Consider the following 21,817-nt stretch of genomic DNA (forward strand, 5'->3'; position numbering starts at 1 on the left):
GGATGTGTTTTTAGAGACGCTGCGTCATGATGTCACACAGAAGGGCGCTTGAGTTGGACGTTTTCTCATGCCTCGTCCAATCAGAGACCACTATATTGTCGGCACTATGGTAGACACTAGTAGGGCTGTAAATAAAAATAATGATAACAATAATAAGCCAATTTTTTTTACATATTTTATAATAAAAACAAAATTAAAGTCTGTAAAAAATCCATCAGGGCAAAAATAAAACTGACCTTTATTAAAAAACAGTAAAAATAAAACTGACTATTATAAAGAACAGTACAAATAAAACGGACTATTATTGAGATCATCAGTTAAAAATGAAACTCGATAATAAGACTGGTGAGAAAATCATCGACTTCCCTGATGTGGCTGAAAAGGCAGGACTCCGTTAAAATGGTCACCCTTAATAATAAGAGCAAAACATATTTTTAATAAATCCATATACGAACATGACCAGATTAGATTATATTAGATCAGATTGGATCAGTTAGATTATACCTCGAAAAATAAGCATGTTGGCTAATTCTCAAAGTTTCTGTACATGAATCATATAACATGACTATTTATCAAATAGTAAAACCTCATGGGGGGTTCTGGTCCCCTCTGTATTCACCATATACTTTCACTCTGTTGGCCCTGAACAATAAGAGGGTATGAAGCTGTATGGGGAGGGGGGGTGGTTTTGGTGTGTTGTGGTCTGGTGAAGCTCCACGCTGACTCTCATCGATCCGCCTCGGTGTATCCTCACTCCTCGTCCTGGTTGTGGGGGCGATGCCGCAGCCTGGTCTCCTCAGCGGATGAGAGGATCGGATGAATCTCCTGCTGTGTCACCATGGGTCTGTCGGTTCTGGATCTCGCTGTGAGAGTCTCGCTTCTGGCTGCGATCTGCGGCTCCAGCAGCGTGCCTTCATTCATCCTGCCCTTCACCAGCTGCCTGCGGAGCCGCGGGAAGGAGGGCTTCTACCAGGGGGCGATAGACCTCACCGAGTCCGGCAGCCGGTGCATGAACTGGACCGAGGTGGCCGGCTTCAGGGAGCGCCACCCCGGCAAAGGGATCGGAGAGCACAACCACTGCCGCAACCCGGACGGCAGGATCCGACCCTGGTGCTTCTTCAAGAACCAGAGAGGCAGAGTGGACTGGGGTTACTGCGACTGTAAACAAGGTAAACACCCAGGCCCGAGCAGCACACATGCAGTGTTGGGTTTAACATCATCATAATTACATCTGCAGAAAATAATATGAACTAGACTGCAGGGGGTCTGTTTACAATGAAGTGATCTCCAGGGTGTACAGGCTCATTAAAATATATACTTTGATATTCAAATATTTGTATACAACATCATATGTATCTGTCAAATGACAATATGAAAACATGGAGTCCAAGTGGGACCCACATCCCTGATGGACAGAGGTACAGGGCAGAGGGAGAGGTGGAAGGAGCAGAGTGTGGGATTTTGATCTGGCACAGGATCTGGGACAGTATTTATAGTCTTGACTGTGTGTTGGCATGTCATGGGTAGCAGATACACTGAATTGACATTTATTGATCCAGGTATGTAAGATATTAAGAAAACAAGACATGCATTTAAGTGGTGGTGTCCAGATTCTGCATCTTTCTATGTAGAAAAGATAAGAAAGGAATATTTCTTGAAGCAAGTTCAGCTATGACAACATGAGACAGGTAGCCACACGTGTGTGTGTGTGTGTGTGTGTGTGTGTGTGTGTGTGTGTGTGTGTGTGTGTGTGTGTGTGTGTGTGTGTGTGTGTCAGTGCATGGGCATGCAACCCTGTCTCTGTTGCCCTTCAGATAGATACACAGCTTAAACTATAGGCTCATAACCAGAGGCGATTGAACCTTTACGGTAGCCGCCCAAAACTTGAGGAACAGCTTTCCACTCCATATTAGATCTGCCCCCTCTCTATCACACTTGAAATCCGTGTTAAAAACAACTCTCTTCTCTTTTGCCTTCTTTCCTTTCCAATTGTTTTATCTTATTTTATTTCTAGTAGTGGTATTTTGATGTAGTGCATGTTGCTGTCTTCTTCTTGTACCTTTTACTCTGTGAGGCACTTTGGTCCGACAGGTTGTTTTACATGTATACTGTATAAATAAAATAGACATTGACATACACAGAGATCCATCAGATTATCCTGGCAATAATCAAACACAAGCATTCATGGGTCACCAAGTGTCTGTAATCACATCTTTCATATAAAAACGTCAGCCTAATTATCTTGGTTTGGGAAAAATAAACTCTCAGTAGAGCACAAATTGTACATCCACGAAGGCAACAGTCCCCTTATATTCAACCAAACAGCACCAAATTACCCTTGCACATAGATATCAGTTCCTTGAACGTGCCTGTCTTTATCCGTAAAGATCCATGAATTACTCTCTGGGCACAACGTGAAAATGTTGAAAAACGTCTTATCTCACTGTGTTAAAGAAAATGAAAACAGGAAATTCTGGATCTGCCCTCTGATCTGGATCAGCATGAAAAAATGTCATGGGTTCAACCCGACCCATAGCACATACCTCCAACAAGCTCTGTGGTAATCTATCCAGTTGTTTTTATGCCTTCCTGCTTACAGTCGAAGCAACAAAAAAGAAATCCACAAACAAAAGGAAAGGGTTCAAAACATAACCTCTTTGATGGAGGTAATCAAAGTATTCGAATCACTGATAGAATCACTTGTGTTGCACTTTTGTTATTTTACCCCCCCAACCCTTTCTCCATCCTGTAGGCTCAGCGCGTCTGCAAGGAGGCCGCACCAAGCTCGATGGGCGGGTGGAGGTCTATCTGGGGGGAGCGTGGGGGTCGGTCTGTGGCGATGACTGGGGGGACAAAGACGCTGCAGTCGTCTGCAGACAGCTGGGCAAGGGGTGAGAGAGCACACACACACACACATGTGCCCCAACATACACAAGTTACCGCTCTCTATCACATATGTCTTCAGACGCAGGTGCAAGTACGATCCACATCCAGCGTATGGATTGTCAACGTGAAGCTTCCTCAGGCAGTTGGCGAGAATGCAATGGAAGCTTGTCAGGGAATGTGAGGACGTTTCACAACGCAACTGATGCACACATTCATTCATTCATTCATGCCCTTCTCTTAACTGTCTTTGTAGTTTCCATGAGTGACCCTTGCATTCCAACCCCCCCATTCCCCAGAGTTATTTAAATATCTTTGGTGCTCAGCTATTTACCTCGTTACCAGCTCTCTCTTCCTGTCTGCCCCTCTCTCTATCTCTCTCTTTTTCTCTCACACACACACACACATGCAAGTAACTGTGGTCATGAGATTCTGTCGTGCCGCAGCCGCCACTGATTTGCCGCGTCTCAAAGTGTGTATGAGCTGGGTTGTGCGCTTGAGAGAGTGTTGAGGTTTCCCACGAGAACAGAGACCGTCTGTGCACTTACACATGTTGACACTAGCACCAGTGCTGGCACGCACACTGACATGAACGCACGCCTGTTTGTGCATATTCACACAGGAGTCAGTGAAACGCCACAGTGGGAAGGACAGAGGGCAAATGTCAGCCATATGTCAGCTGGAATCGCTGGTGATGACTTTCACGTGGCCGGTTATTGGAAGCTGTTGGGTGTAAAACCGCTGACCGTATTGACCCTGGAAAGGCAGATCATGAACACACAGATGCCTCAAGGTTTCTGTGACCAGGCCAATATCTTTGCTCTGAAATGAGCTGCTCCAGCTCGTGTCGAGGATTTACCTTCGATGATATGAAAAGTGCAGAGCAACAGTAATTAAGAATTGCTTTTAAAGGATCTTACCAGCTCTTATTAGACGAGACTGGTCTTGGTGTTAGATGACAAGAAAATAATTCCAATGAGTGACGTGCTTGCTTAATGATGCCGTGACAGGATCTCAGGTCGTGGACGTGCAGTTGCCCTGTTTCGTCCGAACATGTCCAAACTCCACTGGAGGGCGGTCCATTGTGAGGGGGCGGAGCCAGACCTGCTTCAGTGTCCTAAGACCACCTGGAATGGAGGAGAGTGCTCCATGGTTGCAGCCGTTACCTGCACCCAACAGCAAGGTAAATACGGCCACCTATTTAAAAAAATGTTGTCTGTGACGGGTGGATAAATGTTTGCATGAATCTACTGAACTCTAATGACTGTTTAAACTGTGCAATTCTACAACATACACCAGTCTTTTAATTTAAAAGCATTTTTTAAAAGCCTGCATAGATTCTTTAAATAGTTAACTAGTACATGTATGTATTATTACTTGTTTGTGTTTCACTAGAGGTGACGCTCCCTATAAGGTTGCTGGGAGGTCGATCGGGGTCAGAGGGCACGGTTGAGGTCTTCCACGCAGGGCAGTGGGGCTCCATATGTGACGACCAATGGGACGACAGTGATGCTGAGGTGGTGTGTCGACAGCTGGGCCTGAGGTGAAGGGGAACACGCACACACACCCGGATATGCATGATTATGTCCATAATAATTCCTACTAATAATCAGCATAACGGAAATGTATTTGTGAGTATGAGCATGTGAGGAAAAAGCGTAAGAGGACGAGAGTAGGACGCTGAGATGCGTCACTGTGGGTGTTTAGCTGTCTGTCTCTCTTTTCTCTCTTTCTCCAAAAGTATGACAAGTATTCTCTCCATTCAGACACAGAGAGAGAGGAGCGAGCAGTAAAGAACATCTGGAGGTCACACAATGAATCAGGCTTATTGTTCCTGCTCTGATCCTAGCACCACAGAGATATGAATATTAAGGAACAAGTGTTCATGCAGGCATTTTTGTTGTGTGCCAACGTGGTGTTGGTTGTGCAATGTTTGCATAAGCACAGATGGTCATTGTGAGCAATTTCGCAGTGGTAGATCTGACTGTTGGTTTAGTGCATTCAGTTTAAAAATAAAACAAATTCACACTGCATTCTGTACCCAAGAGACAGTCATCTGTTTCATAACAGGAAAAAATAAGTCTTCGTCTCCTCTTTGTCTTTGCAGCGGTGCAGCGAGGGCTTGGGGCCAGGCACATTTTGGGAAGGGCTCAGGCCGTGTGTGGCTGGATGAGGTGCGTTGCACAGGCAATGAGCTCTCGCTGGAGCAGTGTCCAAAAAGCGCTTGGGGGGAACACAACTGTCTGCACGCTGAGGATGCCGGAGTATCCTGTAACCCTCTTATAGGTAGGCCAACACGTCTCAGCATTAACAATGCATATACACCAACACAGGCTTAGCTGATATAATAATAATGGATACATTTAGGTTATCTGGTGCTGGAATTGCCACTTTTTTTATGTTGGCTCAATTGAACGCCCAAAAAGAATCTGTTACAAATGTATGTGTAGTTAAACATGTAGTATGTGACTGTTTCTCCTACAAGTCAAAATGTCTGCTTTGAGAGGGGTATGAAAAGGTGCTTTCAAGAGATACAAAAAAAAGAAGGATGAAAACGGCACCTTCCCCAACAATAGTTTAATCCTGGAGCCAGTGAGGCGATGGAGGGCAGCTTTTAAAATATCACATCATACCGAGGAGACCAGGCCAGGAAATATGGGGCTCAACATTGCTCAGCCTGAGCTTCAAACGTGGGACAGGTTTTGTGTAACTTCATCACACACAGGAGTCAAGGGGCCTGATGTGTAAAGTCCGTCTTAAGTCGTGAACCCTTGCTACAGAAACTGGCTTCTCAGAATCCCCCTGGAGTCTTTTGTTATTTTGACTGCCACAAGGAATTAGAGAATTGGTAATTTTTTTCCCCAGACTTATTGCAAATCAGTCAAAACTAGAATGTCACTCAGAAGCCAAGGCCGAACAGTCCCCTTAAAATCAATCAAGCTGCGCCAAATGAGATCCATGCATTGTTCCCTAGAAAATCAAGGAGAACATTCTAGTGCTCAATGTTGAAGAAAATGAAAAGAACCTCTTCCATCTGGGTTCTTTCTTCATCCGTGTCCCATCCTTCTGCCAAGTTTTGTAGCTTTTGTGTGATTCTTCGGATGGAAACAAACCAACCATTGAAGGAATGTATAGGGGTGAAAAAAACCTTCTTGTGGAAAAACTTGTTTTAGAATAAGATAATATCTGTCTGTCTGTCTTGATCTCCAGATGGTAGCGTTAGGCTGGTCGGGGGTACAAGCAGCCACGAGGGACGTTTAGAAGTCTACTACGGTGGACAGTGGGGGACAGTGTGTGATGACGGCTGGGCAGACTCAAACACACACGTAGTCTGTCGACAACTTGGTTACAGGTAACACAAAGCACCAGACCAGCGCATATTCGGGACACATTTCTTAGCATTTGTCTGTGAACGTGTGGGTGTGCCTCTCTCCCCATGCAGGTTAGGCGAGACGCTGCCCTCTGAAGGACTAGACATCACCCCAGTCCCGCGCTTTGGGGTCGGGTCAGGTCCAATACTTTTGGATGATGTGAGCTGCACAGGGAAAGAACCCAGTCTGTTGCTGTGCAGCAAGAGGGAGTGGCTCCGTCATGACTGCACACACCATGAAGATGTTAATATCGCCTGCAGCCCTGAGCACAATGGAGAGAGTCTTCCTACGAGTAAGACAGAATCTTATCTTACTGTAAGACACACTTAAAAGATTAAAGATAACAAAGGATCTGAAGATGGGTGAGGCAGACCCTATGGAGCATTTAAAATACTGGTTCTCTATTTGAATAGATACATGTTAAACTGTAGGGAGGTTTCCAAGTTAACATACACGTGTGGACAATCTGGACTAAATCTCTCTGGCCAACGCTTATGGAAATTAGTTGTAGCACAGACATTAACCCTTTTTAAAGAGTGTTGGTGTTTTGTAGCTAGAGTCAGTCATGGAACATATTCAATATGCAGTATCATGTGCAATACTTTATTTCAATATATTTTAATAATGTGCAATATTTCAGTTTCATTATCATATGCAATATCCCATAATACCTTCTCCTTTATTATTTCATTTTTACTACTGCCACTTAAGTTAAGTATTAGTTTCTCTGTCTAATGTAACTTTGCTTACCTAATTCTTATATCCATTGAAATCTACTAATAGGAATTGGTTTTTCATTCCTCGGTATACACATTTTATTTCATTTACAATAGACTTATACTTTTTTTTTATTGTCACTTAAATCATAGACTTTATTTTCTTTCCACTGTATTCTATTCTACTATGTATTGTTCTCTACTGTTATCTTGGAGCAAGATGGCACAATCATTTCCTTCAGGATCAATAGTCTTATTTTGATCTTATCTTAAACCACTAAATGATAATGTTCTTAATATCTTTTAGCACTCTGCTCTTTTGCTTTTCTCAGTAAAAGGCTTTTGATATTAATCTTTAAAGCACCTACTAGTTGGTCACGGTGTCTTTTTCGACTGTCTTGATGAACAGGTGGAATCAGCAATGCTCGACATAATTACTAAAATGCTCTTTATTCCTGTTTGAGAGGTTTGTGAACTTTATAATAACCAGCTTCTCTCAGGATCCAGCAGGATTCTGCATAAAAGCCATAACTGAAACATCTCAACACCAGTTACACCACACGTCAGAGGGCGACTTTGATGTCGATTTTTAATCACTTCTATAGCACATATGGGAGCAGTTGTAGACCACTAATGACCTTTTAAAGCCACATTAGCAGAGTTCCACCTGGCATCCCCTTCCTCTTAGACCTGAAGGTGAAGAGTAAAAACTAACAGGGTTCCCCATCTGGGCCCTTCCACCGTGAAATGACTGGCTGGATTATATCAGGCAAATTTATTCTGCATCTAGTGCAAAATCTCTCTTAATAACACTTAATATTAAACCTACTCATACTGTATATTCATATTTTGCTCAATCCTTTATTTCCGATGGTCCTTTCTATATATTCTATTATTTTATTATTTTATATCAATGCTATAGATGTATATATGCAATTTATAATAACCATTATTATACATTTTATATACTAATAATAATAATGATTATTTATTATATAGTTATTATAATAGAGTTATTTTTGTTATTATACCTGTGTTTAGGCTGATAGGCAGTCTGCAGTATGTAACTTTTTTCTTTTTGTAAAGAGCGTGATTAGAATTTGATATCAATGTATATATGTAAATATTCAATTCATAGTAGTAATAACAATTATAATATTATTACCAGTAGTAGTTACATTATTTGAATTAAATGTCAGCGACTGAGACGAAGCCCGACCTGGTATTTGGAGCACAAAGGCATGTGAGGAACAAGTAATCACATGATGAAGTCACTTCACTTCATAAAACCAGTTAATGGTAATATGAGCTGATCTGAAATCTCTTTTAAATACATCTTGGAAAAGCCTTCTCCAAGAGACCAATAAAGGAGGTTAACGAAAGTCACGCTTACTCCAACAGACGCAGCTGTCGTTTAGATTCTCCTGCCTTAATAACAGGGACACTTTTAAAGACGTCATGACTATTTTGACCTGGGTAACCAAGTAAAACCTCCCTCACACCACTGCTCCTCACCACTCATGAATACCACACACCAGTGGGCTGACCTGTTGGCACACCATCACATAACCCGTGACTGTTGTGACTTTAAAACTGCACTTTTATAGGACGAGACTGGGGTTCAGTGGTGTGACTGCTTGCTGAAATAGACAGGAAGTGTTAAATGCTAGCGCCATTAATCAAGCTTATGTCTAATAGCCTCCAGACGCTAATAAAGACGTGGAAGGACAGAACTGGACGGTACCAGTTCAGCTTATATTTCACCTACTGCACAAGTGTGCTCATTTCTTGCCGACTGCTCTAATTTAGAAAAATATGAGTTTTGCGGCGTCAGGTTCTCATTTCCTAAGTAATGTACGTGACTGTTGTGAGCACAGACTTTAGTTTGAAATAGCTGTTTCATTTGATTGGTTGAGGTAGATTGTATTGTTAGGCAAAAGCAGCAGGGAGACACTCGCCCCACAAACACCCACCAAAGAATTATGTCATTACAACGAAGCATTTGTGCATGTATGTATTTGTGTTTGAGGATTGTGGGTGTGTAAATGCCCCATAACATGCCATAGGCAGATTGTGTTGTCTTTGGAAAAGGAGAAAACGCAGTTAAGCCCTGTGTGTGTGTCAGTGTGTGTGTGTGTATGTGTGTGTGTGTGTGTGCTGACAGAGCGGGAAAATGTATTTGTGTTTCTAAGTGAGGGGACAAGGATGAGTGTTCCTCAACAAAGAAGTAAGCATACCCACAATTAAGTCCACTTACCTTAATCGTCCCCGCTGACAATTCTTATGTCATCAAAGAAAATGCGACAGAGAGTGACTTCAGGATTCACTGAATACCACAGATTTAATTGAGGAGTCCTGCTTTCAAAATACTGTGAAATGTTGCGCAGAAAAACAGCAATAACGAGTTACCAGGGAGTAACTGGAATGGCACTCAGTCGAGCACACACCTCCACCAACAGTACCCTTATGAAACCACAATTATAATGCCAGATACAGACGTTTATTTGGATCTGCACCAAATGAAACGTATTTACTGATATCATTGCCCCTTTTTTAATCAAGATCCATCAATTATTCTTAGAGAAAAAGCTTAAAAAAAAATAAACCTAGATCCACCCCCTGATCCGGAACAATTTCATCTGTTCTTTCTTGGTACAAACAAAAAACAACAAACACCTAGGCAGAGGTAAAAAATGTAACGTCAAATAAATGTTGTAACTCTCAAGACCTTTCTGTGTTTTTAGCTGCTGAAGAAAGCTGATTCAAAGGCAAATAAATACTGATTGACGTGCTACTTGGCAAGGGTGTAAACTGATCCAGAGACTGTTCACACATGGAAAATACATTAGGATCCACTTTAACAAGATTAGTGTGTGTGTGTGTGTGTGTGTGTTTAAATGCCTGGGCATCAAATGATGATGGACCTAAACCTAAAGCTCAGATTGATTTGATCGACAGTGGGAGCTGAACGCCATTAGAGAGTAAGAGAGAAAGACCAAGAACAGGAGTTTGTTAAAAGCTGGGCCAGCGAAAACACAACGATATTTTATAGTGACAGGAGCCTCACAATTTCCCTTCAAGGACATACATGATGGGAAACATGCAAATCTGAGTGCATATGCCCTAGTCATTAGACAGGTTGGTCTGGAGGAACAGGTTTGTTTGAGAATGTGTAAATTGCCTAGGGCTGCGAGATTCCTAGACTTCTGGTAGCTGCTATCTACTTTATGTGTGTGTGTGTGTGTGTGTTCCTCAGATGTCCCGGTGAGGCTTGTGGGAGGAGAGAGCCCGAGAGAAGGCCGGGTGGAGCTCTACCTGTCTGGTCTATGGGGGACTGTGTGTGACGATGGATGGACTGATCGTGATGCGGAGGTCGTGTGCCGACAGTTGGGCTACAGGTATTTGTGTGGGAGTGGCCTCTTTGACAGACTAGCTCTCCCGGGTAACAAGAACAGGAATGCACCAGATGAAAGACGAGATCTTCAAAGTTGTCTGCAGTATCTTGATCTGGTTGACAGATGCATTGTAGAGATGCAAGTATGTATTATCGACATTCTTAGATGACTAAAGCTGACAACAGAAACCCGACTGATTTTGAAATCAGGTCTCGTCACGCATTAGAGGAGAATCTTCGCTGATATTCAACTTATGCTGTATTTAGTTGATCTTGTAACAAACATAACACTGAGACAATTCATTCATTCGGCTTAAACATAGTTCCACTCTCTTTTTCCGTTGGCCTGTAGCCATCTAACTTCATATCGCAGGTTGTAATTGACCTTTTAAAGGCTGCTATGTCCAATAGGGACTTCTCCCCAGCTCTTCTCTTTGTCTGCACAGTTGTGATCGGTCTAAGACGACACGTTGTACGAGCCTCTCGTTTTTGAAATGCCTTTCCTCACTCAGCTCAACTCAGCTTTGCACCGCACGGTGTTTTGTAATCGTCCTTTCATAAGCTCGACTACATACTACTGACGTAATCATCCCCAATTTAAATCCTAAATATCAAACATGTTTTATAATTATCAGGGCTATGCTTCTGCGGTCAGTCTTAGAATAGCTCTGTAACCCCTCACACTAACAGATAATCTGAGCTGAACATCGGTCCAGACGAGGTTCCAGACTAGATTTCTCCTCGGATTCTCAGGGGAAACCCAATTGAGGTTAAATTGGCCTGAAACTCCTGTGGTCTGAGCCGGGCTTTAGAAGATTGAAATGATTTTATATTGTCCCAACAGTCATAACCTATACTCAGTCCACTGTCATGGAAGGCTGCTGATATTCAGGTTGCAGTCTGCTACACGTCCTTCCTTTCTCATAAGCTTTTCAGCACGTCAGGATGTTGAAATAGAGGTGAAATGACGGAGTTGAAAAAGCCTGTGACAGTTCAATGCGATCACTCTATACAATACATTCACTTTTAAGTGGATCCAGACTTCCAACTCTATTCACAAGATCAATCACCATGTCTCAGACTTGGCATCTGTCTTACACTCCCCCCTTTACTCCGTCTGTTTTTCATCCTTCCATCTTCACAGTCCTTCTCTGTTTCCACTTTACACTCCAGTGCACACGTCTTGGGTTTCAGGCTCATATACGGTGGAAAAGCTCCAGTTTGCCTCGAATCTTTTAAAATAGCAACGTTTGATTAATAAATCTTGAACAATCGTCCACACTAAGTTGTTGAGCACGTCTTGGTGTGCGGCCAAATGTTTTTCTATGAAGGGTTTTAGCTGTGCCTTTCCTGCAGTGCCAACATAAACATCCAGTTAAAGGGCAGGCCGACTGTGTCAAAGCAACATTCACAGTGACAGACATGTCGTGGTGAAACAAAACTACCTCATCTCAATCTCTCTCTGTCCAATTATCATTACCTCCGAGACGCTGTCCTGTTTTCCATAACATCGGCCACGAGACGGCGAGGGAGAACCGTCCCGTAACACACTGTCTTCATTGCCCTTCTCATCACTCCTCAGCAAGGGAAACTCATCCCGTGCGCGCCCAATTTTCTGTGACACATCTGTGTGCAGATGAAAGCCACATCTGGAGAGCATAAGCGTGAGAGAGACAGAGAGAAGTGAAGCGTGATGGAGGCGTGGAAAAGCCGTGTTAGGGTCATCGTTCTGTCTCGCTCAGGGTGTGGTGAAAGGTCATTACATACACAGTAGGTCTCCAAGGGTTGGAGGTTGCTCTGGTGATGAGAAAAATACAAAAAAAAAATAATATATATATATATATATATATATATATATATATATATATATATATATATATATATATATATATATATATATATATATGCACTCTCACACACACACACACACATTGACTTTAATAGATTTTTAGAGGTTTACTCTAACCTTAACCATAGTCACTACACCTTAACCTTAACATGTCTTTACCTTACAATTTAATGATTCATGTTATGTTGAATAGCTTTTGGTTCCCACAATGAAAACAAGATCCCATAATATGACTGTGTAAATAGATTTAAGTCACTACAGCCTGAGTAATGCCTGAACTACACACACACACACACATACACACACACACACACACAAAGGACCCACGTGAATATGGACTCTCTCACTAATACACACCGAAACCTGCAGTAAGCACCACAGCACAGCATAGAAAAACAACATGAAAACACAACAGGTAATCAATGTAAAGCTAGAGGACAAAAACAGCCGTAACAAATGTTTTCTGAATAATTAATAACAGTACTATTGTTTCATACAACATCTTCTAGGTGATCCAGTTAAAGTTATCACTTTTTTACGACATCTTGAAACAAAGTTTTTTGTCTCCATTACCTGAGATTAAAGTTATGTCAGCATCACTGAACCATGAGCGAAGTTAAGTAAAACCTGTAATGTTGGCACACTTGTGTCTCTGTGTTACAGTTAATTTAACTTGGAAGTTTGCCCGACAGGCACATGCAGCTCTACATTCAACGTTGTTGATCTTGGCCACCTTCTTTCCTCCTCCTCCCCTGTTGAATCTGATCCATCAACAAAAATGTTAAAACGATATTCATAGCGTAGAGGAACATGTTTGGCTTTGATATTTGACTTAAGCTGTGCCTAACCGGAAAGATTGTGTTGCGTTTTTGCTCTGATGTACAAAAACTGTATTGCCACAGAACCACACAGCCTGGACGTGTGTGTGCATGCTTAGCACCGCACAGGGAGACAGGGACACAACACAAGATGTCTCAATAAGAGACATGAGCTTCCCTGTGGATGAGAAGTGGATACGAGACCCGTCACCCACCAAACCTGGGGGACGCAACATGAGATCCTCGCTCTCAGTTATCTATCAATCTTAATTAAAATCACACTTACAACATACAGAGGCACACTTACAACCACAGCCGACACGTGTGTGTGTGTGTGTGTGTGTGTGTGTGTGTGTGTGTGTGTGTGTGTGTGTGTGTGTGTGTGTGTGTGTGTGTGTGTGTGTGTGTGTGTGTGTGTGTGTTAGCTATTTGCTAATGAAAGTCAGGGCTGAGATAAGTGATATGAATACTGTTGCTATCAGATTGTAACAGGGGGTTTGACCTGGTTTGCCTCACAGCCTGAGAATGTCAAAACATAACATCATCACTCATATATGATCACTGCCTATATCTTTATGACCAAACACACACACACACACACACCAACACACGCACACACACACACACACACACACACACACACACACACACACACACACACACACACACACACACACACACACACACACACACACACACACACACACACACACACAGTCGTGACATGACTTCAGATTTCTGGGACGTTTAACCTTTACTCTAAACTACAATTAAACATTAAAACTTTTCTTCACCATAAAATGGAATGATTCAGGCTGTGGGGACTTATCCACATACTGTGACTGTGATTCCCCCACAACATGAGTAATACCTGCATAATCTCACACACACACTGAGCAGTTATGTATAATATTTATAAACAACATGTTGCAATTCAACAAAATGATTAAATAAATAGTGCTGTCGACTACCAGTGTAATAACAGACAACAACTGTACTCTGACTATACTGAGTCTCATGGAATTTTCGATTACATGGTAGATAATTGTAGCCTGAATAGTCAGCATCAATTAAAACACCTAGTTAAACGTGTTGTTCTTTTGGTTATGTGTCATAATGTGCTTACACAAAAATGAAAATAAACTATTCATGAGTCAGAGCCTTCACATTCAAAAGCTTCTAACAAACACAGACATCATTGCTCTAATGTTGGCTTTTCTCCAAAGATTTCTAGTATATTAATAAATTCTGTATAAACTTTATTTAACTTTGTCCCCTTTTTATTTGTTATTTATATCTGTGTTTAAACTATGTGTTGTTGCTCGTGTGCTAGTTGCTATGCTGCCTAACTGATAACCCATGCTTTTATTGTGAATCACTTACATTACATGCACACTGAATAACAGGCTGACTCGCTTACTTTTCCTCAGTTTGTTTTATTTTCAGCTGCAATATGAACATAACAGTTTTAGCACGGTTGTAGGACAGTGGTAATAACGTCTGTCCTGTGTCTATCTGTCCTCCAGTGGCATGGCAAAGGCCCGTGTCATGGCGTACTTCGGCGAAGGGACGGGGCCCATCCACGTTGACAATGTAAAGTGCGGCGGCGAGGAGCGCTCGTTAGCCGACTGCATCAAACAGGCGCCCGGCACGCACAACTGTCGCCACAGTGAGGACGCCGGGGTCATCTGTGACTACGGTGTATCCCAGGCCGGCTACAAAGAGGTCAAAGGTCGGTCAGTTAGTCAGGAGTGTATCCCATGTGTTTATGTTGCTCTGAATGAATGAGCAAACTGTAATGTGTTTAGCAAACAGTTCCAATATGTCATAAACACTGAGAAATTAATGAGAAACTAATTACAAGACGAAAAGTCAAGAGGTAACACTTTGAAAGGGAAGCAGTGTGTGTGTGTAACCAGATGGTAAAATGTTAAGAGCTATGTTATTGCTTCACTCCGTCTGTCACACATCAGGACAGACTCATACAGCCCTATCTGTTACCAGCACATGTGCTATTACTACTATTTCTCATGTGCACATACAGTGAAAAGTAAAACCAGTGCGCACACAATCTGTTATATATATATATAGTTTTCTTTATTCTAGGCTCACATGCAGTAGTAGAATTTATTAGGTTTTCGATCAGTCTAAATATTTAATAAAAGCAGCCTCTGAGTCCAAGTGTATGGTTAAGCGATCATCACCCTCCCACACACACACTCTCATATACACACCCAACGGTTTCCCTTGTGTCTCTGTCAGATCCTGTCAACTCAATTTGCGGTCTGCGGCTCGTACACACTCGCCAGCGCCGGATCATAGGAGGAGAAAACTCTCTGAGGTACGGCAGAGGGGACAGGAGGGATTAATAACAGCCCAGAGAGAAAGGCTGCCTGAGACACGTACAGTAAAGAATATCGGACGCATTTTCAACTCCACAAGTTTCAGATGGAAAACAGCTGATCTGAAGCTACGCGTGAAGAAATATTCAATTTGTCTGTACATGCATGCAAATATTTCTTGCCTTCTCTTCTCTTGTGTGTGTGTGTGTGTGTGTAGATGGGTTCCCCTAGGTTTACAGTTCTTTCAACAAGCCCATAAACAAACTCAGCTGGATATACTAAACTTTAATGTCCTCCAAATTACCTCATGAATCATATCTCGATAAAATACGCCAGTTGCATAGACTGAATAGGAGCCTTCTGCTTTTGTTAAAATGTGTGGGTTTGGTGTTTACATTTTTTGTGCTCTTCTTAATTGTGTGTGTCTGTATCTGTGTGTGTGTTTGTGGTAGGGGTGGCTGGCCATGGCAGGCTGCGATTCGTCTGCGTGGCTCTCGAGGAGATGGGAGGTTGGTGTGTGGAGCCACTCTCATCGACTCCTGCTGGGTGCTGACCTCAGCTCACTGCTTCAAGAGGTCGAACACACACACACACACACACACACATCACCTTGTTAAATAGTGTGTTTGGACTTGTCTGTATTTATTGACGGGAGGTTGTGTGTATATTTTGCAGACATTCGCTGGCCCTCTTATGCAAAAATGATGTTTTAACTCAACTGCACAACTTCGTCATTGTCAGACTCGAAAATACAGAGGAAATCAGAGGTTGGAAAACCTCAGCAGAGCAGCAATCAGTGGTGGTTTAGTTGTGGTGCAGGTGGCAGGGAAGCAGCATGAGTTACTTTATCCCAACTACATCTGGTCTGAGGGGCCTCCGCATGGCGTCACCAACTTGCAATCCATCACCTAATTCATACAGCAGAGAAAGCAGCAGAAAGACTCCGTGCAGCAAAAGAGAAAATTGAAACAACGCAGAGCAAATTTGTAAAGCACTGAGAAATTGAGGGTTTTGCACAAACCAGAGCATCTGCATTTGATACTTGCGCAGTTAATTCAAGGTTGTCAGACTCAATCTTTGGGCTCATTACTTCTGGTTATGTTACTAACTATTAGTTCCAGTGTTTGGGTTCGGTAGGTAAAGCAGAACTATGTGCAGACCCTGCAGCTCCATTGCTATGAATCATGATGTTTCCACAACATTCATAAAACCCTCTCCAGTACCATTTCTTCAACCAGTCTCAAACTTTACCACTTTTACTGGTTATTAAATAACCTCTACTCTGCGAAGCGACTTCCCCATTGTCTGTGGCGAAGTGACTTCCCCATTGTCTCCACATCAGAGGCACACAAACTATGCCGCTAATTCAAAGCATTTGGCATTCTGCATTCCAGACGTTAAGTGCTGATTAATGGAAACAGTTCACCACCAGTGTCATAACAGCCTGAATAGAATAGCAACAATGACAATAGTAATAAATCATAACAACTTGTTCGTTGGGTTAGGAGTCTTACGCTCATAAACTAAACAGAAGCCTTATGAAAGCCCTGTATTCACAATATAAATACCAGACATTACATTAATTCTCTTGTCTTGTCGATAAGTCATCTGACGTCTCTTTACCTTCCTTATAAAGGATTAATCAGACAAGAATGGTCACACCCAACTAAGTACTACTTACATCAGAAAAATGATTGAATGTCATGTGTCACTGTTTCAAGATGTTGGCTTCAGCTATGAAAAGTGATTTGCTGCATGTAAACCATACTACAAGATAGTGACTTAAGAATCTCTCTCACACAGACACACCCCCCCCCCCCCACACACACATCAAATGAAAACTAACATTTACAAAATGATCTCTTAAACGTCCATTACTTGCTCGTAGGTGAATAACAACTGAACCCAAGGTCAGTGATCACATGTTGTCACATATTAAACCTATTTATACCGTGTGGTTTTACAGCTGGGGCCTTTCCAGTAACTCCAGCAGATTTTTAACCGCTTTTAGCAACAATAATGTGTGAACAGTCACATTCACGATCTGTTCCACTTGTGAGATGATAAGTTAAGCACAGGATTAAGCCTGTTCTTTTTCCGTATCTATCTTCATAAGCTTTGGGATTTGGTGCCAAAACACGTGCCGTGTTTAAGTGTGGCTGGTACGTACATTGCTGGTCAGCAGCGTCTCCGCTCTTCCAGGAACGCCGTGGCATTCCCGGGTCAGGAGATCTTTCCGGAAACACTCCACCAGTTGTAACCTGACACAAGAGAATTGGCCCGACAGCGAGGCCTCCTTGTCTCACTCCTCTCTTCTCCTCTTCTCTGTGGGTCCCGTCTGTCCCTGAATTACCCCTCCCTCACCCACTCTATTTCCAAAAGGCCCAAATATGTCCAACCAGTAAACAGTACTCACGGAAAACACTTGATCATGTTAACCTGTGAGTCATAGACGCACATAAACACACAGATGCAATGACAGATTCATTTAAATCATTTCTGCTGATACTCATTTTCTGTCCAAGTTTTCATTCGTTTAGCCCCTGAAATCCAAATGAAGATCTGGATCTAGTGAATTTAATGTGGTTTCAAAAGGGCATTGTTGAGCATTGGTGGAGGTTTGCACTCCAAAAACCAGAAAAGTGTTTCACAAGATAAAGCCTCGTGATTACTTAAAGAGAGAGTCAGAAAGTGTTGGGTAAGCTTTGGTAAACAGGTGACCCCATGTAACCCATGTAAAAGAATCTCAAGTGTTTTCTAACAAGAAAAACACCATAAAGCCTGAATCATATTCTACTACTACAGGCATCTGGTACAGATTTTATGGCTGTTCGCTCGGTTTAACATGCTTGTGCTTGTCATAGTCTAGATGAAGTATTGCTGAGGTAACCCCTGCAGGAGCTCATAATTTTACTGTTCATGTTGCAGCATTTGCAGCATTCATGCACACGCCCTCTTTCTCCGATGGTCTCCCTCAACTCAACGCTTCATTTCTCTCTGCAGATATGGAAACAGCACCAAGCAGTATAAAGTGAGAGTGGGCGATTACCACTCCCTCGTCCCGGAGGAATACGAAGAGGAGTACGGTGTCGATCATATCGTCCTCCACCCAAGCTACCACTCCCATAGCAACGATAACGACCTGGCCTTGGTGCGTCTGTCGCCGGGGGCCGTGGGCCAGTTCCCCGGAGAGTGTGTGTCATTCAGCCGTCATGTCCTTCCCGCTTGTCTGCCCAAGAGGAAGGAGAGAACTCTCAAACAAGCCAGCAACTGTCACATTACCGGCTGGGGTGACACAGGTGAGGATATGTTGATATACCTGGCCCTCAGAAGGAAGGTTAAAATCTTACAGATAAGATCCAAACTAGATTTAAAAAAGGTAAAATTACCAGGATAGGGTAGGGCCAAGCAAAACTCTAATAACCTCATCATGATGGATGCACTTACTGATAAGGGGAAAACACAAAGCTATAGACATTCTAAAACCTCATTTCACACCGGAAGTAAACTGTAACAAGTAAAATATTTTGGACACTTCTTCCTGATGCACCCTCACAACAGCCTCCTTTGTATAGAGGAGAAATTACTAGCATGATTCACAAAAGTATGTCATGGAGAAAACTAAACTGTCGAACTGACGTGGACAGGTGAAGACAATACAGACACTTGTGATGGGAACCCAAGAGGAAATATGTGAAACCAATCGGGCCGAGGCAGCTCATCAAAAAGGTGGCTAAAAAAAGACAAGAACTAAATCCACCCTGGAAGACATTTAAAAATAAAACTGAATACATGTAGAAGCACTTGTTTTAAATTAAAATATATAATGAGACAATTGATTTAAAAAGGCTTTACAACTCAAAGTCACTGTCTAATGGTGTGAGGCCTTCATACTTACCATCTTCAAATAAAGGGAAAAGCAGAAAAACAACCTAACTTAAACCGACATTTATAGCATTGATTTGTCTTTTTATCGATTGACTATTCACAGTTTTTAACCAACCAAACAACCGACTTGCAACAAGAAGTCCGTAACTTATTTTTTTCCCCCGAATAAGAGATATACAATTTCACCTCCTTTTATTATAAACATTTTGTCGAAAAAAACTTTAAAGCAGTGTAACAATAAATCATGCAGTAGAACAGTATGGTAATGAAATGAAAGGGTTCTACAAACCTGTTGCATGCTATGTTGATTGTGGCACATTGTTTTGTCCATGTGACTGACAACACAGTGAAATCTGTTTGTGATCTTTACTCGACATGTTGTCGTAAAGGCAACTTAATCACAAGGACTACAAAAGGCAACGTTTAACACGCATCTAAAAACGGGCTCTCGGGATCTGTTTGTGTGAGTGGGACAGTGTGTTTTTGATTGATGTGATGACAACAGTCTATTTACGCAGTGTGTGATTGTTGAGCAGCACTCGGCTGTTAAACCTGAGACTAAATGTCTGCTTTGCACAGCTGCCTGCACATGGCTGTATGCCAGCCTGATATCAAACGCACACATTTTACACGTACATTACACTATGAAGCCACCACGGATAGTGAATCATGCTGTGTGGTCACGGTGACAGTTTAGCTTACTGCAGCAATTCTCTCCAGCTTGGTTGTGTGCTTTCCAACTAAAACGATTGTAGGTTCACAAGTGGAAGCACCATGGATCACGTTATTGTCACCACTGATTAGCGGTTTTAACCTCTGCAGACATTTTGGCCACAGGGTGAAACTCAACGCATGTGTGTCAGGGGAAGCAAACAGCTGTCTACACAGTTCACAGGCCAATATAACAGAGTTAGCTCCAGCCAGGTCTGCATCAAGGGACATATCTTTTTTATAAAAAGAGACAGAGTTATACCATATTTAAATGATGACCCATTACATTGTTTAATATAGTGGTACCTCTAATGAGAAACTTCCCAAAGTTTACAAAGCCCTTCATAGACATGAAAAATACATTACAATGGATGAAAATATAAAGCCATTTTACTACCTGTCATGCTGGAATTCTGAACCTCTTTAGGCCGTTTCCTCTTCTCCATACATCATGGAAGTACAGTGAGGGACGATGTGCCACAAACCTCTGCTCTACATCTTTCCTGGAATGAAAGGAAACCTGCCTCTTTTGAACTCTGCCAGAAACCTTGAAATTAATTGAGCTCTAAATTAAACTGCTTTTACCTGAAAGAAGTTAGACATCTGCAGGAATGGCATAATTTAGCTAAAGTCAACAGCAGCCTGCGGTAAAGCGTCCATGTGGTATGCTGCGAGTTTCATATCCAAAATCAATGATCCCGGCAAGCAACGCTGCCATGTTGTGCATTTGGAGGCAGAGCCTGTGCCCTTAAGGTCGTGGTGTGAAGCCTCTGTATCGACGTCCCACCCATTCAATCAATTGCATGTCAGTCTCAGCTGTCAATCATCATGTTTCACCCCATTTTAATAGCAAATAACAAATTAAAACCAAAATTGCTAGAAAAATTGTAGCAGCAGTGTCGAGCAAAGGGGATGATGGGACATCTCTCTGTGCTTAAATCAACCAGCTGAGAAGGTGGGTGTGTATTACAGATGGTTGTGGTCACATGATTGGAGCAGCGCAGCTCGAGGTGGCTGCCTGAACGAGCTCGCAGGCCTCGCTCCATGTGTAGAAACAACCAGCCCAAACTTAACTATTCATTCCAAAAGAAAAAGAATGAAATACGTTTTTAGGCTTGAACCCTTCCTCTAGTCTTTACTTTCAGAGTCTGACCTTAACACTTACAGACAAAAATGCTCACACACACACACACACTCGCACACACTCTTCCAACTTTCCAGTTTTAACTTCAACCTCTCTATCTCTCACAGGCCGGTCATATTCCAAGACCCTGCAGCAGGCCCCCCTCTCAGTGCTCCCCCGCCGCCACTGCCAGCAGCATTTCCACGACGCTTTCACGAGCCGCATGCTCTGTGCCGGCAGCATCCAGGCGGAGAGGCGTGTGGACAGTTGCCGTGGTGATAGCGGAGGTCCACTGGTGTGTGAGCGTCCAGGAGGGGGCTGGGTAGTTTACGGGGTCACGTCCTGGGGTCACGCCTGCCGGACACAACAGTCCCCCGGTGTCTACACCAAAGTCTCTTCATTCAGCTCCTGGATACGCAAGGTGATTCGACGGGATGAGAAAACACGTTGAACAGGGAACATGTTGACCCCTCGATCAGAGAGAGTGACTCTATCGATCAGGGGACAGCAGATTGGACAATATCTAATATGATGTTATAACCTGATAATCCAATGATGTAAGTTATAACCTGACTTTCAAATGCAAAGCACAACGCTGGACTTTCCGCCGCTTTTCAAACGTTTTTCAAGGGAGGAAGATCTTCCCCCTCATCTACGTCATTAGCACTTATTTTAATAATTTGAATATTCTCATGTGCTGCAGGTATTTTTTGATGATTTCA

At 42.6% G+C, this 21,817-nt stretch overlaps 1 protein-coding gene across 1 annotated transcript; it reads left to right on the top strand.

The window, feature by feature from the left end:
* Positions 1 to 838: 838 nt before the first annotated feature.
* Positions 839 to 21,546, top strand: prss12 (serine protease 12). Its single transcript, XM_061084630.1, has 13 exons — positions 839 to 1,169; positions 2,753 to 2,891; positions 3,894 to 4,066; positions 4,279 to 4,426; positions 4,991 to 5,169; positions 6,094 to 6,235; positions 6,326 to 6,546; positions 10,227 to 10,368; positions 14,558 to 14,763; positions 15,294 to 15,372; positions 15,826 to 15,948; positions 18,377 to 18,672; positions 21,224 to 21,546. The coding sequence occupies exons 1-13, from the start codon at positions 839 to 841 to the stop codon at positions 21,544 to 21,546; spliced, it is 2,502 nt and encodes an 833-aa protein (XP_060940613.1).
* The last annotated feature ends 271 nt before the right edge of the window (positions 21,547 to 21,817 follow it).

This window comes from Limanda limanda, chromosome 2 (genome assembly GCF_963576545.1).
Source record: "Limanda limanda chromosome 2, fLimLim1.1, whole genome shotgun sequence".
Classification (NCBI taxonomy): domain Eukaryota; kingdom Metazoa; phylum Chordata; class Actinopteri; order Pleuronectiformes; family Pleuronectidae; genus Limanda; species Limanda limanda.